The following is an 18,844-nucleotide window of genomic DNA, read 5'->3' as shown; positions in this document are numbered from 1 at the left end:
TTCAGAGAGGTGTGGAAACATTCAACTCTCTCACTGGATCCGTAAAGTGGTGTGTGTTTAGAGTGACCCTCATGTACAGGCAGCACTCCTTGTTCAACCTGAGTAGCAAACCACTGCAGTTTTGTTGTGGTACCTTTGCAAATTCTTGTATGTACCTTTGGTTATCTGCAAAACCTGCTTCTTCCCATAGGTTTATCTCCCCCCCCCGAAAGACTACAGGAGGCCTTGTTGACATCATTGTACTCGTAAGCCTATATGGTATTTCATCTCGCTTCTTTAACTCCTGATGGTGAGGTAAGCCCGTCTGTGATCACAAGGATTACAGATAAGCCATTTACACTTGAAATGTTGACATACCAAACATCATGATGTCGAGGCAGGCACAAATTTCATACTTAGTGCTGCTAATATGCACCATCATCATATGATATATGTTTCCTACCCCTCCAAGGAGTCATTCTCATACCTCACGGGAGGTAAGTGTGAAGTCTTCTGGATTCAAGTTTATTGATATGTTGATTCAATGTCTTTTGTGGCTATAGCAGAATCTAACATGCTACATGAGCTGACAGTGCTCGGTATGGCCTCGTCTTTGTTGTCCTGCATAAAACCTGTTTTCTTGCTTATGACGAGGTTTAGAAGACAAAGCACCGAACTTTAGTTCTGAACCCAACAGTGGAAAAAATAGCAATGGGAGTTTCGGTTACTTGATCATTTATGCTCGAAACTGACACAAACCTCTGCAATATTCTGAACGCAATGCTAGATGGTAGGATGTGATCTACAACAACATATCCTCAATATAAACTTTAATCACCGTTATTCCATAAATTATTGACCCAGTATCTAAATACAACATGAAAGGTTTTACAAACAGTTTCTTTTCACCATACTACCTTTAAAGATCGAATTCAGAGCTATATTGTGTACTCATACAAAAATTATTGTTTATGGAGACCACAACTTTGTTAACAAAATGTAGTTGTTCGGAAATATTTAATTGACAGGTCATCTCATCAATAACTGTAAATAAATTAATTCACAAAAACATTCATATTTAATTAAAAATCAAAAGACACACCGGACACATGTGATATATGCACAGAGACATACTAAAATTGTCTATCTCAAAATTCCCCAGAGGTACTAAAAGCTTGCCAGGTTCTTCATCTACATTAGAAACAGTGTTGAAAGGACTTGAATCTCTATAACTTGCAGGAGGGCAGGGACAAAGTAGATATGATAGAACATTTAAATATTACAGTAGCAAAAAAAAGGAATAATGATTACTCTTACTCCAGTCATGTTATTATTTTGGAACAAGATGTCCTGAGTTAAGTCTTGTAACGTCATGAGCTTCGGAGTGGTAAGTGCATGGAAGTACTTTCCATCAGAAGTAATGGAGCAAAATCAGTAATAGAACTGAAAAAGAAATGGACCTCAAGGTGCCTGCCACAAGGTGTAGGGATCAACAAGGGGCCATCATAGGTGTCCCCTCGCCCCCCAACCTGAGGCCGAAAACCGAAGGGGACCCTTCTAGGGGCCCCCAAACACACTTTCCAACAGGCTTTCCATGTCGGAAATCCCAGCATGGAAAGCCTGCTGGAAACCATGCATCGTAATCCAGACGGCATAAAACGCCGTCCATATGGATTACGAGCCAGTTCCGACTAGCCCGTCGGAATCCAGCTGGAATGCCTGGCCGGTTACAATTCCAACTCGCTGTATTATAATCAGCCAGTTGTAAATGAAACCGATGATGACCGTAGGAAAGCCTCTGACCTGTGCTTCGAGGCTTTCCGACCAACAGCGTAATTGCCTTAAAGTGTGAGAGGGCCTTAAGACAAAAAAAAGTTTTGCAAGGCATTAGGTTTCTGCTCAGAAATAAAGTTCTTTTTTTCCCAACAAAATGTCCTTGATTCAGAAATAGATAAGCAAATCCAAGATGTGTTTTCATAACTTTGGGCTGCAGGAGCATAATGAACAAATCCCAATGGATGAGATGTTTTATGTTATGTACTGTACACTCTCACGATAGAGAAATTGGGAGTTGGATACATAGAGAAGATAAAACTCTCGCTATGGATTTTTTGGGGGACTTACGTGGCATGCAGCAGATGCAATTCTCTCGCAGGATTTCTTCTACTCAAAGTGAGATGCATGCATGTGTGAGGCAAAAGGCAGACTTCCATGACATTAACCTGCTAACGCTATGCGCGTGTGCTCTTCTGGTGCAGAACAAGTATTACATGTGGATGTAAAAAAGAAGGCCTAGGTGCACTTGAACTTGGTGATAAAGTAAGCATCACAGTAGCATCTATTGGCATGTTCATGGATTTGAATTGCATAATTCAGACTCCGGCTCGAGTGGCTCCGTGTTTCACATGAGGTGCATGCTAAGGAGCGGCGATGACGTTTTGGGGTAGAGATGAAACAGGGTGGCTAGCCACAAATATCCAGAGTTCTTTCAATAGTGAAGGCCACTGTTCCTGTACTATGAATGGATGCAGAATGGCACTTGCAGTTCACCTTTTTCCAGAGCGAGGTTTTCCCACAGTGTGAATCTCCTTAGTTCGCTGTGGCTGGGTTTGTAAAAAGCATCCTGGCTGGAGTTGAGACCAGGCATTCAGGCGTTCTTGAAAGGATGCTGCAGGGACAAAATCAATAAAACAGTGGTAAAATGAATACTGAATAAGTTTATTAGCTACTCCTCTTTTACAAAAGAAAAATGTGTGCTAGAAAGTAATGTGAGTATACGTGTCACAGAACTATGCAGAGGATCATGAGGTGGCACTATAGGAATGAAAGGAAGAGAGAGAGCAGAGGGAACAATTCGAATTACTTTAAAAGTATGAAGATTAGGTAAGGAACTGAGAGTTTGCAGAAGAGGGAGAAAGTGGTTCACAAGATACTGAGCGAAGGAAGAGGACTTAAGAAAGGAAGTGAAGGAAGAGGTAAAGAATGGCAGGGGTATTCATAGGAGATAAAGTGGAGAGGCAGAAGATAGGATGCAAAAAAGCTATAGAAACAAAAATAATAAAGAAGTAAATGATAGGAAGGGAGTATCAGTTAAGGAAATATCCAGATAAGAAAATGATGATATGTTGGAGAAATGAAAGAAAGGAAAGAGAATCAAGGAGAAAGGCAGCATTGGGTGGGCAGGTGTCAGGAAATCAGTGGTATTTGGTAGAGAGAAATAAATCACACATAAGGGGCTTGCCAGGCTCTTCCTAACCTTTCTAATTTTAATAATCATTACACAGTTATGAAAAGATCTAATTTGGTAATCATTTGAACTGGAAAGCACCATTATGGAGACCCAAAGATAGACCATTTTGTGGTATCCTCATGCCCCAGAGAGGTGCAGTTAGCAAAATCAACCAAATACCTGAACGTCCTTCAGTCACAGGCGCAAGGCAGTTCCCTATTTTCAGAATTTGCTTGTTGGATCATGAGCCTTAAACTCAGTGAAACAGTTTCTAGGATCCTCTAAGTAAATAAGTAACTAAATAGCATGTGTAAACTTCATTTTATAGCATTCTTTTAATAGCAGTGTCACTCTTAATATAAAGTAGCACGTATGTTCTTTGGTACCTTAAAGCAGGGGGCACATTCTGTCTTTTATGTCTGCTAGGATGCCCCTGTGTAGTGCACTTGCATAGCTGCTCATTGAGGTCTCAGGCCATATAAGCTGTTATTCATTTGCAATAGCTGATGCAACTATGTTCATCATCAAGTGACACGGTGTTATGCATTTAATTTGCCTTCTGATACTGTACTTCTATTCACTGTAGTCATATATACGACAGAGTAGCTGGTACTTAAGAAAAGGCCTAATAGCTTTTAATATGAGGATGCAAATCAATTCTCATTTTATTTCTCCCCCCTGACATGGTCATCTGGTTTAATTGTCTATTTAGCTTCACACAGAGCATCAGAGCCAAAGGGTCTTATTTACAAGCTCCTTGCGCCGCATGTGTGTCACTTTTTATATGGGAAAAATGACGCACTAGCGGCACAAGCAGCTAATAAAAAGGCCCGTAGTCTCACAGCAGTCTCTCTGCAGAGACATAATACAGCTTTGTCTTACAGACAATCCTCAGAATATAAAAATAGATTTAGTTCTGGTACACATGTCTGAACACTCAAAATAATGGTAAACCTTTGATGCTAAAGGTTAAGCATGTAGAAATCATTAATTATGCATTATCTCATCTCATTGTAAGTCGTGGGAAATGCGAGGTAATAACTTGTCTGTCCCTTCTGAGCAGAGGGAAAAGACACGTTGTTAGCTCATCAGAAAAATTGGTTCACACCTGCACTTACCAGAGGGCACAGATGGATCTATTTGGTTAAGTACACAAGACACTTGTGAAACATAACAACACCAGTACCCTTAGAGGCTAGGGGCCCAAGGTGCAGTGCACAACACTATTCTCTTCAGGTTGATTCACTCCTTTTACAATACCATGATACTGATAAAAAGGTGGAGTGGTTGGGGGATCCTCCTATGATTCTGAGAATGACACTGGTCCTGGAGAACCTCTGTTACAGACACGTATCTTTTTCTTATCCAGTTCTGGATCCTTTCCTCATTAATATGTGGTAAAAATTCAAAGAAAAGACAAAAAATGTTTGAGGTCATATATTTCATATTCACGACTCCCTAGTGTGAATGAGAAAACTTCACTTTTTCAAAGAATATATTGATATCAGTACGTGAGGTTTGAAGAATGGAATATCTATTTCTATGGATTGCAATAAGAATTTCTAATTAGGCCGAGTATGAGTGATAGGAACTGGCATTTTGTTCAAAAACCCAGACTGTCCATGTTGGGGTTTAGCCCAAGCTATTTCGTCTGCGTCTCACAGGGTTACCCCATTGGTCTTGCACACAACTGTAACTGGCAGAAGAATTTCTAACTCCCTACAGCTTTACAAGGCTTTCAGTGTCTATCCTGATACTCACCCCTCGCATGTGAGAACAGGTGTTCCTTTAAAAGCTGGTCCTTGGGAAGGTGAACAGGCAGCACCTTTTTCTTCATGGGTGTGAAGGCCGTGCTCTTCCCTAAGGTCCTGGGCAGTTCAGGTGCTGATATCCGCAACATATCTGGGCAAACCATGTCACTTGCATCCTTCTTACCTTCCCAGTCTCTTAGGTTCCTGCGGTTTATCAGCAACATGGAATCTACAATGTTGGGAGGGAGACAACAGCATATGCTTTTTAAACTTCCACTCTCTATGACAGACTACCAATTTAGTAAATGTACTCAGTGTTTGAAAGCAGACTAACCCTAAATATTCCCTAGGTATTCCATTCCTACCTGTAGGGCAAGTCCTTTCGTCTCATTGACCCAGAATATATTCTGTGAATCTACTGGATGTTTCTTAAAAAGCATATTATCCCTAATACTTACAAACCATAACTGCTTTGGGAGACCCCTCAGAGAGTAACAATCAAGCTGTGCTATAGTGAGTTCAGAAGTACAGCCAGTGTTATTTATAAGTAATCCTGAATGTATATATGCAAAACAGAGGTAAGAACCATCACAGCTTGCATAGGTGTTGAATACCATGCTTTAAACTAGGGCTCACAACACATCCCCATCAACAAGTGAATTGTAGTCGGGTTTTAGGAGGTCCAAGTTAAATACGTATGAAAAAAGCTCAAATATATTATTTTTCAGTGGGAATGATTGGCAAACCAGTAGAAAAGACACAGGGAGGCTGATTTTTGAAAAACAAATTGAATGGAATTTACAATAGGTCAGAGTAAAAAATATACTATAGAATACTGCCCAAATTCAACTTTGATTCGTGATGCTGACCTCTCTTTTAAATTAAATGATTTAAATGATGTGAAAACAATTTATGCCATTTGCTCTTGCTTTCGCAAGCAGCTGCAAAGAAGGATCATCAACATCCCACCACACGTACCTTTACCTGGCTCTGCGGTCTTACGGAAACAAGGATTCGTCGCCTTATCCTGATGGACTGAAGCAGAGACTTGGTCCACCCTAAAGAGACAAAACATTGATTAGAGGTAACTCATTTGGAATACACTCAGGATCAATGTCCCTCACTGACTCATGGCCTGACAATGATAAGCATCATATTGTCCCTCTTTTAAATAAAAAAGGACACAGGCTAGTTCTTTTCGTACCCTAGACAAAAGTGCCATTTTGGAGCCCCTCCTGTGCTGCGTGGGGTCATATGTGATGCTTCGAGCCTCATTTGTTGCCCCACTAGAAAAATGCCTAAACTTTCCTTTCCGAAGAACTGGCCCTGCATTTCTTTGTATCTAAATTAACTGAAAGGAAATCCTAAGTATACATTACTATTCAGTTTTCATTGGTAAACGATGGCAGTTCAGACTATTGAGGCCAACTGCCTTTTATTTTGAGGTTGTTGATTTTAAATATTATGCACCAGAAACAGAATACCCCAAAAGGAATATGCTACTTACCAGTATGCATCTGTTCTTGGCATAGAGGGCTGCAGAGAGGTACATTATTAATAGATCGCCATCTGGTGTTGGGCTCGGATGATTGCACTTTGTTTTTCTCTTCGAGAGTCTTTTGTATCTTGGTGACTCCTCCTTTGGTTGGTAGTGCGCATGGGCATCGGCTCCATCCTTAGATTGTTTTGCCATAGTAGGGTTAGATGGAGTAGTATGAAAGAATACAGATAGGAATGCCCATGTAAGTGTATCTAAATAAGATAATGTTGGAACAGACACAGGTTTCCGGGGAGGCTGGGAGGGCATGTACCACTATGCAGCCCTCTATGCCAAGAACAGATGCATACTGGTAAGTAGCATATTCCATTCGAGGCATATGGGCTGCAGATGGTACATTATGAATAGACTATACAGCAGTTTTCTCCCTAGCGGTGGTCACCCGTGTCTGTTGCAACTGTTTGAAATAAAGTCTTTAATACAGCTTGTCCCACTCTAGCTTGTTGTGTTGTGTGCACATCTACACAATAGTGCTTTGTGAAGGTGTGCGGTGTAACCCAGGTAGCTGCTTTGCATATGTCATCTAGTGGAATGTTTCCCAAGAATGCCATAGATGCTCCTAGTTTACGTGTAGAGTGAGCTCTAGGAGGAACAGTTAATGTTCTCTTTGCTTTTAAGTAGCATATTTGAATACATTTTACAATCCATCTGGCAATGCCCGCTTTAGAGATGGGATTGCCCTTATGTGTAGGAGAAAACGCAACAAATAGCTGTTTTGTCTTTCTGAAAGTTTGTGTTTTTTCTATATAGTACAATATTGCCCTTCTGACATCTAATGTATGTAGGGCCCTTTCCGCTACCGTCTGTGGTTTTGGAAAGAAGACCCGTAATTCCACTGACTGATTGATGTGGAATGCAGAAATTACTTTTGGTAAGAATTTTGGGTTTGTTCTAAGAACCACTTTGTTTTGGTGTAACTGCATAAATGGTTCTTGAATCGTAAAAGCTTGTAACTCACTTACTCTTCTAAGTGACGTGATAGCTATGAGGAAGGCCACCTTCCATGTGAGGAATTGTATTTCACACCTATGCATAGGTTCAAATGGTCGTTCCATTAGTCTGGTAAGTACTATGTTGAGATTCCAGACTGGGGAAGGTGGTCGTCTTGGTGGAATGACTCTTTTGAGTCCTTCCATGAAAGCTTTAATTGCTGGTACTTTAAACAGGGAAAGATGTTGCCTGTTTTGTAGGTACGCCGCTATAGCTGCGAGAAGAACCCTGATTGAGGTATATGCTAAGTTACATTGCTGCAAGTGTAGTAAATAGCAAATGATCTGTTTAGTGGATGCGTCCAGAGGGTTGATGTGCTTACTGTTACAGTGTATAGCAAACCTCTTCCATTTTGCTGCATAGCATGCTCTGGTGGTAGGACGTCTTGCTTGTTTAATGATTTCCATACATTCTGCTGGTAAATCTAGATATCCAAACTCTATGACCTCAGGAGCCAGATCGCTAGGTTCAATTGTTTGGGATCTGGGTGCATTATTTCTCCATGGTTCTGTGTAAGGTGCATGGGTAATAATCTTAGCTTTTGATGTGGCACCTGTGAGAGTTGTAGTAGCGTGGTGAACCACGGCTGTCTTGCCCACGTGGGTGCCACTAGTATCATTGTCATTGAGTGCTGTTGCAGTTTCCGAACCACTAACGGAATTAGTGGGAGAGGGAGAAAAGCGTAAGCAAATCTGTTGGACCAATTTATCCATAGTGCATTGCCCTGGGACCGGTGGTGTGGGTACCTGGATGCGAAGTTTTTGCATTTTGCGTTCTGATGATCGGCAAACAGATCTATCTCTGGTTGCCCCCATCTTTGGAAGAAGGGCTGCAGTATTTGGTCGTGCAGCTCCCATTTGTGTACTTGTTCTGACTCTCTGCTTAGGATGTCTGCTATCTGATTTTTAACTCCTGGTAGGTGTTCTGCTAACAGATAGATCCTTTGAGGAATGGCCCATCTCCAAATGTCCTGTGCTAGTTTGGATAGTTGGAGAGAGTGTGTCCCCCCCCTGTTTTTGAATATAATACATTGCAGTCATGTTGTCTGTTCTGATCAGGACTGCTTTGTTCGTTATTTGCATTTGGAAAGCTTTTAGTGCTAGAAATACTGCTAATAGTTCCAATTAGTTGATGTGCAGTTTCTTTTGCTGCACACTCCACTTCCCCTGCACTGTGTATTTGTCCATATGCGCTCCCCATCCGGAGAGTGATGCGTCCGCTGTTACTATCACTTGTGGAATCGGTTCTAGGAACGACCGTCCCTTGGAAATGTTTGTTGTGTTCCACCACTTCAGAGAGCGATGCGTACGGTCGTCTACCAACACCAGATCTGTAATCTGACCTTGAGCCTGATTCCACTGTGTCGCTAGACACTCCTGTAGTGGACGCATTTGTAGTCTGGCATGTGGTATTAGCAGTATGCAGGAGGACATCATGCCTAACAGCTGCATAAACACTCGTGCTGGTAGTGAGTGTTGTGGTTGAAATCTTTGTATTAGCCCGACCATTGTTTGTATCCTGACTGGATTGGGGTATGCTATGGCTCTTTCTGTGTCTATAGTAGCCCCCAGGTATTGCTGAATTTTGTTTGGTTGCAGGTGTAATTTTTTGTAGTTCACCGTAAACCCTAGGTGGTGCAGCAATTGAATCGTCTTCTGTGTGTTGTGAAGACATTCTTCTTGTGACTTGGCCTTTATTAACCAATCGTCCAAGTAGGGGAAGACATGTATTTGTTGTCTTCTTAGGTGTGCTGCCACCACAGCTAGGCATTTTGTGAACACTCTTGGTGCCGTTGTGACCCCGAACGGAAGGACTTTGAATTGATAATGTTGTCCTTCCACTACAAACCTTAGGTATTTCCTGTGGGCTTTGTGAATTGGGATATGAAAGTAGGCGTCTTTTAGATCCAGTGTAGAAAGAAAGTCCCCTTTCTTCAGTAAAGGAAGTACCTGTTGGAGCGTGACCATGTGGAAATGTTCCGAATTTATGTATGCATTGAGAGGTCTGAGGTCTAAGATTGGTCTTAGAGACCCATCTTTTTTGGGGATTAGGAAGTATATAGAGTATACTCCTGTCCCTTATTGATGTTTTGGAACCTTCTCTATTGCATGCTTTTGTAGCAGTGCTAGTACTTCTTCCTTTAACAATGTCAGATGATCTTGACTCATTGGACGCTGTTTGGGGGGGATGTTTGGTGGGGTAGCTGTGAGTTCTAGGCAATAACCATGTTGGATAATTTGTCTCACCCACTTGTCTGATATGATGTTTTCCCAGACAGGTAGGAACTGTGATAGACGTCCCCCGACCGGTGTTATGTGGTCTGGGGGAAGTTGTATTAAGTCACTGTTTTGGGGTTGAGGAGTTGCGGTTGTTATTATTTCCGCGGCCTCTACCCTTGTTGTTGTTACCTCTGTAACTACCTCTTGAATTACCTTTGGGTGACGTAGGTGTGAAAGAGGAGGATTGCTGATTTGTTCCTGTATTTTTTGAGCCTCCTCTATAGGTGGATCTACGAAAGGAACCCCTTTGTGTTGGCTGTTGCAATGCTCCCATTGACTTAGCCGTTTCTGTATCTTTCTTCATTTTTTCTAAGGTCTCATCTGTGCTTGAGCCAAAAAGTGTTTTCTGATCAAAGGGTTGGTTCAATAAGGATGTTTGTACTTCTTGTTTGAACCCTGAGATTCTAAGCCATGCATGTCTCCTTAACATGACACTGGTGTTGATGGATCTTACTGCAGTGTCTGCTGCATCTAGGGCGCACTTAATGGAAGTGTTAGTTATTATCTTACCTTCCTGTATTAGCTGATCTGCCCTCTTCTGATGTTCCTTGGGGAGATGTGTGATGAGTTTTTCTAATTCATCATAATGTGCCCTGTCATAATGTGCAAGTAGCGCCTGTGTATTGGCTATACGCCAGCTATTTGCCGCTTGTGATGCTACTCTCTTGCCTGATGCATCTATTAATTTTGACTCTTTATCAGGTGGAGGGGCCTCTCCTGTAGATAATGAGTTTGCTCTTTTACGAGCGTTTGAAACTACAAGCGAGTCCAGAGGTACCTGCCCTTTGATAAATATTGGATCCTTTGGAGCCGCCTTATATTTTTTATCAATTCTTGGGTTTAACACCCTAGCCCTCACTGGGTCTTTGAATATTTCTTCTGTGTGACTGAGAAGACCCTTCAGCATAGGAAGAGTACCTGATGTTCTTTGTGCATTAGGTAGTGTCTCTAATAGGAAGTCTTCTATTTGAGGTTCTGTATGTAGATCTACCTTATGATATTTTGCTGCCCTATTAATGAGCTGTACAAACCCTGTGTTATCATCAGGTGGTGAAGGCTTTGAGGGATATAACTCTGGGTCGTTGTCATCATCTGATCCTGCATTATAATTTTCCCATGGGCCATCCTCATCTGGGATAGTGTCATCATCCCCTTGAGGTTCTCCCTCCCCTGTATCACTGTCTACATCAGACTGAGGTGTAGATGGTCTTGGTGTAGAAGGTGCAAGAATATTTGGCATAGTGTGAGGAATAGGAGAAGAGGGTGTGACTTTAGGTCGAGGAGATGTAGGAGGAGTTGTATTTGTCCCCAGTGTTCTCTTTTTTGAAGGAAGAGATTTGTCTTCTATCTGTTCATTCTTCCTCTTCTTCGTCACTACTTTGCCAGTTTGTTGATCGATAAACAAAATCTTTTGTTTGGGATCTGTCTGCTGCTCCTGTGTCGGTACCGAAGCCTTCGGTTCCGAAAGGTGCCTTTGTTTTCGATCGTCAATGTTTGGTGTTTTAGGCACCGAGTGTTTGCTCGATTCCGATTTTCTCGGTGTCGAGTGAGTCCTCGACGTCGAATCACGTTTCTGTTTCGACATGGAATGTTTCGATGCCGAGCTTTCCCTTGCATGGAGCTTTGGCGTCGAAGTCGATGTCGACCTCTTCTCGGATCCGACATGGTGGGCGACCGAGTGTTTCGGTTTCAGTTTCGGTTTCGTTGCCGGGCCCGAAGGCGGGGCGTCGGAAACTTTTTTCTGTGGTTTGACCGGGCTCGAAGGCGGGGTCGTTACCACACGGGGTCGGTTTTTTGGTAAGGGGGCGTCATCACTCACGGTTTGTTGCACGTCGAGTTCTTCGACATCCGACTCGTCCCCTTCCGACCCCGACTGATCCTCATGATCCTCTTCTTCATCAAGTTGCTGGTCTCCGAACAGCTCCGGGATCGCCTCCGACTGCATTCTGGAAACCTCGTGCCTTCGAGCTCGACGATTTCTAATCGTCGACTTGGAGGAGAATGCTGCGCAGGCTTCGCAGTCCCTGGATTCGTGTTCAGGCGATAGGCAGAGGTTGCACACCTCGTGTAGGTCCTTGTGTGGGAACTTAGCACCACACGTTGGACATTTCTTGAATGGAGTCCTTTCCATGGACTCCGGGCTTGACTACGTCGAGAAAGGCCTCCAGTTCGTCGACGTAGATCAAAGTTTTTTCTTTGATGTTGGAGTCGAAACGCGCCGGAAACTAAATGAAATCGCGTTCGATAACAATACCGTCGAATTGGAAAGGGAATACGCGCCGATAATTCACTTCTTTTCGAAGTCGATGTGGAGCGTCTCAATCCTCATCCGAACCCGATGGCGGAAAAAAACAATCTAAGGATGGAGCCGATGCCCATGCGCACTACCAACCAAAGGAGGAGTCACCAAGATACAAAAGACTCTCCAAGAGAAAAACAAAGTGCAATCATCCGAGCCCAACACCAGATGGTGATCTATTCATAATGTACCATCTGCAGCCCATATGCCTTGAACACTATTTTTGTCCCAGATAAATTCTAAAGGACTTAAGAGGCGACCTACAAAATATCTCACGGTGAGTCTAAAAATGTCCTTTAAAATCTAGTATGAATGTGTACTTACAAATCTAGTATGAGGAACCCTTGTTTGTTTGTTTGTTTGTTTTATTGTTTTATTGAGTGCAAACTTGACCCGTTAGGGTATCAGACCGCCTTACATGTGATCACATTAGGCAAGGAAACACATTAAGGGTAGAGGACAAGTATATACAGTTTACATTTAAATAGCTCCAGATAAGGCCCCAGATTTCCTGACGGGGTAGCTTGGTATTCCGAAGGGAGTCGCTAGTCAGTAGTTAGTCAAGGTTTTGGCCTCCTTTTTGAAATGTGCCAAAGAGGGGATTCTTCTGATGGCTGGCGGGAGAGAGTTCCATATTCTTGGGGCGGATCCAGAGAAAGCCCGGTTAAAAGTTGTTTTTTTCCGGAACCATGCCGGTTGGAGTAAGAGGTCTCTGGCGGACCGGGAGTTCCTGATTCCGCCAGATACCACCAGTTTCTGTGCAAGATACATCGGGGAGTTTGAGGATAAGGCCTTATGTGTAATGCAGGCCAGTTTGAGTTATATTCTGGCCTTGAGGGGAAGCCAGTTCAATGCTTTCAGGTGTGGGGTTATTTGGTCACATTTATTTGAGCTTGTAAGAAGTCTGGCGGCAGCATTAAGACAGACTCTCTGGGGTGCCAGGGAGATCTTGGGTAAACCAGAGAAGATGGAGCATCCATATTCCAGTCTAGAGATTACTAGTGTTTAGGCTGCTCTTTTTAGGTCGGTAGTGTCAAGGAAGGGTTTCCGTTTCCTGAGGTAGCTCAAGTGGAATCTGGCTGATGTGGCCATCGAGTTGATGTGGTCCCGCATGTTCAACTTGCAGTCAAGGGTTATTCCCAGAGATTTTGCTGAGTCCACAATGGTCGGTGGGCAATCTAGGGCTGTGTTGGCCTTGATCCATATCTGCGTCTCAGGATTGTTTTTTGGAGGAGAAATTAAGAGAAATTCTGTTTTCTTGGCACTGAGCTTGAGTTGAATGGAGGTGAGCCAATGGACGGTTGATTTCAGGGCCTCATTCAGGGAGGGAATATCCTCGAGAGAGGAGGCTTTGATGTAGAGCTGGGTGTCGTCAGCGTACACATGGTAGGAGATATTTGCTGAACGTAATACTTCGGCAAGTGGTTCGAGGTAGAGGTTGAAGAGGGTAGATCCTTGGGGGACTTCGACTTTGACCGGAGAGGGAGCAGAGAGGTTGTCGTTGATTAGGAATCGCTACGCCCCTTACCTGCATGTTTGCTACCCATTTCATGGCTGGGTCCCTGTTGTGCGAAGGGCGAAGGATATGCAGGTCGTAATGTACTCAGCAGTGCCAGCTTTGGCACCACCAACATATTCAGGCCCTTTCCAGACCGTCACAACAGCCAGCGGAGGCAGTGGTCTTGTGGCGGTCCCACCTCTACACTCGTAGTACTGCAGATGGGAGGTGGTGTTCGGACCCCCCACTTTGTGTAAGGCAGTGGCAGGACAGTCATATTCTTAATAAAGCCTGCTGTTCTTACTCGGTTATGCTTGCGAATGACAAGAGTGTGTCCTGACATAACAGGCTGCATTCTCTTTATGATCTAAGAGAGAACTAAGTAATGATCTTGTATCAATGATTGAGGCATTAGTGAATGTGAGGAGCAGTCCAGAATAATTGTATTGTATTGAATTGTAGCATTTATATAGTGTTTACTACCACTATGTAGCCAATGAGTAGAATGCTACACCATGTTGGAATGTCTGGTTGGAAATGGGGTTTCTGTTTTGAGCCTGTGTGATAAGTACTTTTCTGGGTGACAAGAGAAGTGCTCTTGAGTAGGGGCACTGCACTTAGCGGTGTAATGGATGAGGAGACGTGACAATTAGACAAGCAATTTGTACTGTTTTGGAACCCGTATGAGGCGTTGGGTTATGGTATGAATATATAACTAGTTGGGACCTGCATGCAAGGACTATGTTAGATTCCTCCCCTGACCAACAATTTGTGCATATCTCCTAGACATTACATGTTTATCCAAATGGTAATGAGTGGTTGGTAATAGTGAACTGGTTGATTATACCTCCTTCATATGGGCGATAGCATGTTTGTATAGTTAGAAGTAACATAATTCTATGTTTATCTGATAGTTGTAAGGACAGACGCCTCTGTTACTAGTGGGTTTTACCTGTCTCTGTCATCATGCCATTAGCAGCTGGCTGAGGGTGGCGATTGCCATGGGCGGTGTGTATGCTGGCAGTAGCTCTTTATTTCAAGCTGTTCGATTGGACTAGTTGTCTTGGATTTTCTCAAAAACAGCCAGATTTTCACCTCTCCTCTAAAGTTTGTGTGCTCTCGTATGCTTTGTATTTTGCTTGGTATGGAGTTCCAGTATTGCCACTGGGAACAAGAATGTTTAATCTCCTATGGATTTCTACGGGTAGGGGGTAAAATGATCTGTAGTTCTAGTCTGGAAGATGACTTCCTAATTTGTAAGTATTAGTTAAACTTCAACAGTAAATATAATGGTCCTTTTTCATGGGAGGGAAATGCATTGTGCCTTGGACATTGATCACCTTACTTTAGGTAGCCGGTGAAGGGTGTCATGTGCAACTTGGTACCATGGGGTGAGGGCAGAGTAAAAGGCTTCAAAGGAAGCATGAGGCTCCTAAATGTAGGATGTTTGCACAGCCTGGCTTTGGCATCATGAGAGTGAGGATAGCTTGTAACTTTTATTGGTATTCATTGCACAGTAGGATGTGTTTCAATGCTTTCATTTTCTAAGTGTTCCTAGTGACTTTGTTGACATATGGGATCATGACAAGTCTGAGTATCTTGATTTGGCTGGAGAAGCATCAAGTTATTTGGCCCATATGATGGTACATTGGTGTTAGTTCGTATTTGTGCCATACCTGTCTGACAAGAACTCCATCTTTGCGTTGTTGAATTTTAGACGGTTAGACATTATTCACCCATTGATGGCGCAGATGCAGTCATCAAGTCTCAACATGTGTAGGTCTTTCGGAATGCCCATTTGTAGGATGATTTGTGTGTCACCTGCATAATTGTGGCACATCAGGTTAAAGCATTTAACTAGACAAGGTTATATAGATATAGAATAGAAAAGAAGGGATGTGGGATGCCACAGTGCAAGGTGCAAATTGCTGATGTAAATAATGGTATGAATATCAGTGTTTGTCTGTCTCTGAAGTAATGGAGCAATCCATTTGAGAGTGGTGTCCTGGTCTACATATTTTGCAGTCTGAATATTAGCAGGTGGTGAACTGTATCGTGCGATGCTGATAAGCACAGAAGTAGCAGTAGTGCAGTCAATTCATTCTTATCGACAGTAAGTTTAATGTTTTGTCATAACGGTATGAGAGCTGATTCTATGCCTCTGTCTGATCTCAGCTAAGTCTATTGATCCAGCAACAGGTTATTTTCCTCCGTGAAATTAGAGTGTTGGGTAAACAAAGCTATGTCAAACAATTTACACAAGAATGACCCATTAGAAATTTGCCTGAAATTTTGTGGGTCGGTTGGGTCAAGATTTTTCTTGTTGAAAAGTGGTTGATGTAGGTGTAATACAATTTGGGTGGGAAGGATCCTTGTTTTAAGAAGTTATTTAGTAAGCATCTATCTATCACCCTCATACATGCACATTTTTTGGAGGGGACACAATACAATGGTGATTGCGATGTCCTACTTGCCTTGATAAGATTGTGTAAATCTTCTTTAGATAGAACACTGAAGACATTCAAAGTTGGTTGATCGATTGTGTCTACCTTTGTAGTGGCCCTTGCTATATGCAAGAGTAGTGTTATCTGTTTTTTTCTTGAAGTGATCTTTCATTTTCTTTAATGGTTTGGATCAACTTCTTAAACAATTTGTTGCAGAAAGCTGGAGAGCATGGTGCCTCCGCACGGCAGCTCTCTTGGTTGCAAATTTCTGCCAGGACTTTCTGCAATACCTGTGATGGTGTCCCTGTGCTGCAGCTCTCTTGGTTTTCAAAATTCAACCAGGACTTTCTGCAGTTCCTTTGATGGCCGATCTGCATTGCTTGTAGACTAGTGCTGCATGTGGAGTCATGTGTCTTTTATAGTTCTGATTGCTGTTTTGTAGGCTCTGTTATTGCAAAGCATTATTTTGTCTTTCTTGTACCATGATTTTCTAAATTTACGTTGTAGGATGCATAGTTATGTTCTAATTTTCTTGATCTTGTCATGGTCTATCTGGTTGTGTAGGCATGTGAATAGCTAGATGTAGTAGGCAGATACACCCAGTGGTTGCTTGTCACTCAGTCAGAGTTTTAGCAAGGTGGTAGTTCAGTCATTGGAAGTACAGTTTCTTTCCAAAATCTGTAGCTGCTATTGCTGTTATGCGTTGTATTTGAGTTTATACTGGAGGCTGGAAAGATAATCTTGAAAGCAATAATATGAGGGTTGATCTAGATTACTGGAGAGTTGCAAGATACCTAGGCGTGGCCAGGAGGGGGGAATGACATCTAGAGTGTCGGGCGTATTCATCAGGAAACAGAAAGGTTTATAAATTGCCTGTTGGCAAAGCCAGTGGGTACTTGAGACCCATGAATGATACTGGTACCTCTTACAAGATGATACTTGTTAATAATGTCTATAGCTTTTTATATATAACAAAAATATTCACGAGATCCCCTTTCCTTTTGAAAGGGTTGTAGCCCTTAGTGCCACTAGTGTGACACTAGGAGGAGACCCAGATGATGAAGCATATCACCATTGGTTAGTGATGGGAATCCGTCCTTTTAAGGACTTTTTCTTCTTTTTTGTAGCCTGCTTGAGTTTTATAAAAAAGCCTTCTTAAATGCTTTTTTCAACATTTTATAGTCTTGAGACTTATAGTTTAACTAGCCAATCACAATGTTATGGCAAGTACATAGAAATTATGACAATATTGCCTACCTGTAATGATAGCGTTAAAAAATTCTAGAATCACATGGCACTGCCTTGTTCTGCCATCTAGTGAAGAAGGAATTTTGAGATCTCGGATAATGTTTTTTGGGTGTCAATCATGGACAGAGTGCATTGGAATCATATTAACATCTATCCAAACACTGCATACACTCATAGTGAAGAGATGGGCCTGATTTTGAGTCTGCCGTACTCGTTACTCCATCACAAACGTGAGGCATATCCTGTCAGCAGTATTACAAGAGCAATTGGGTTTAGTGCACTTCTAATATAGTGAACAGAAGAAATGTCACGTCGGTGATGGAGTAACCCTCCCGCTGAACTATAAATGAGGCCCTAGTATATTGGCCTGCATGTGTATCGGATCCATGACGTAAACACGCAACATGTAGTCATGTATACATTTGTAAAAATAGCTTGACCATTCATAACTCCACTTATACTTAAAATGATGCTGTGTTGGTAACTGCTATTATGGATATGATGTAGTCACAGTGAAAAATAAAATAACATGTTAAAGGGGTAATCGCCTTTTGAGGTACACACTAAACAGTTATTTTGCATTGAAGAAGGTAAAGTAGCTATAAAAGATGAAATTTAATTTATAGAGTAAAAAGTGATCAGCAGGATCCACTTTTGAACCTTTTCCATGTTCATGACGAGCTGAGCTCGTCATGAGGCATGGTGCTCCAGTGCTCATGACGAGCTCAGCTCGTCATGGGCCGTGGAACGCTCAGGTGCGGGGAGAATTCCCCTGCTGTGATGAGCGTTCCACGGGAGCCAATGCACCTGTGACGAGCTGAGCTCGTCATGAGCATGCGGGCGCTGTACGCGCCCCCCTTCCCCCCAGCACAGCGGGGGAATTACCCCCGCAGCGAAGGGGTTAAAGGCTCCTTAGAAGTGAATAATAAAGAGAACACACATTACTACCATACTGACTCTCGATGCATGCTTTTCTTGCTACCCACCTTTTCCACTTCTGGGTCTTCTCCTGTTTCCCCTTCTGAGGTCCCCGGAGTAGCTCACTCTCGGTTTTTGATCGATGCTGCACCAGGTACTCCGGTCCCAGGCTCTCAAAAATGGCAATGGAAACAGGCGGGAAGCCGCCCCTTCCTGGGAAGTTTGGAACTTTGTGTCCCTTCTCTGTTTCTGCAGTGAGGCGCACAGGGTGAGACAGGGTACACAGGCCATACTGTCCTTGAAAAGCCGGGCTTATGGGCGAGCAGGAGATCACCGACTGAGACAAGGGCAAAGAAACACAAGAAACCGTGGTATTAGAGAAGGAAAACACATTGCAATTTGCACTTTTCCAGTTTATAAAAAAACAAAGATGAAAGTTTACTTTCACTAAATCAACACTTTTTAAAACATGAACACAGCAAGCTGTAACCACATATTAGACTTTTCAAGTGTGCCTATTGAAGTTTTCATTTTAATTGCTGGCTCATTCCAGGAATCAAGGTATTGAAGCTGGGCCTTACGCTGACAACCTGATCATATTTGAATAGAAAATGTAAAATATAAGCATTTTTATTTAGTATATAAGTGTAC

The 18,844-nt window shown here is 42.6% G+C and overlaps 1 protein-coding gene across 2 annotated transcripts in view; it reads right to left on the bottom strand.

Annotated features, from left to right (window-relative positions):
- Positions 1–1,034: 1,034 nt before the first annotated feature.
- LOC147710479 (uncharacterized) overlaps positions 1,035–18,844 on the bottom strand; it is a 183,323-nt gene continuing 165,513 nt past the window's right edge. Inside the window, exons 12-15 of one of the 2 annotated variants that reach the window (XM_086921162.1) lie at positions 18,262–18,530; positions 5,938–6,017; positions 4,970–5,188; positions 1,035–2,647 (exon numbers count right to left, since the gene is read on the bottom strand). In XM_086921162.1, coding sequence (XP_086777288.1) covers positions 2,526–2,647; positions 4,970–5,188; positions 5,938–6,017; positions 18,262–18,530 — 690 coding nt within the window. In that variant the 3' untranslated portion in view covers positions 1,035–2,525. The remainder of the gene's footprint in view (positions 2,648–4,969; positions 5,189–5,937; positions 6,018–18,261; positions 18,531–18,844) is intronic. The other variant, XM_086921164.1, reaches the window with a different exon arrangement.

The sequence above is a fragment of the Lissotriton vulgaris genome, chromosome 5 (genome assembly GCF_964263255.1).
Source record: "Lissotriton vulgaris chromosome 5, aLisVul1.2, whole genome shotgun sequence".
Lineage (NCBI taxonomy): Eukaryota > Metazoa > Chordata > Amphibia > Caudata > Salamandridae > Lissotriton > Lissotriton vulgaris.
This window is presented reverse-complemented; position numbering and strand designations above follow the sequence as displayed.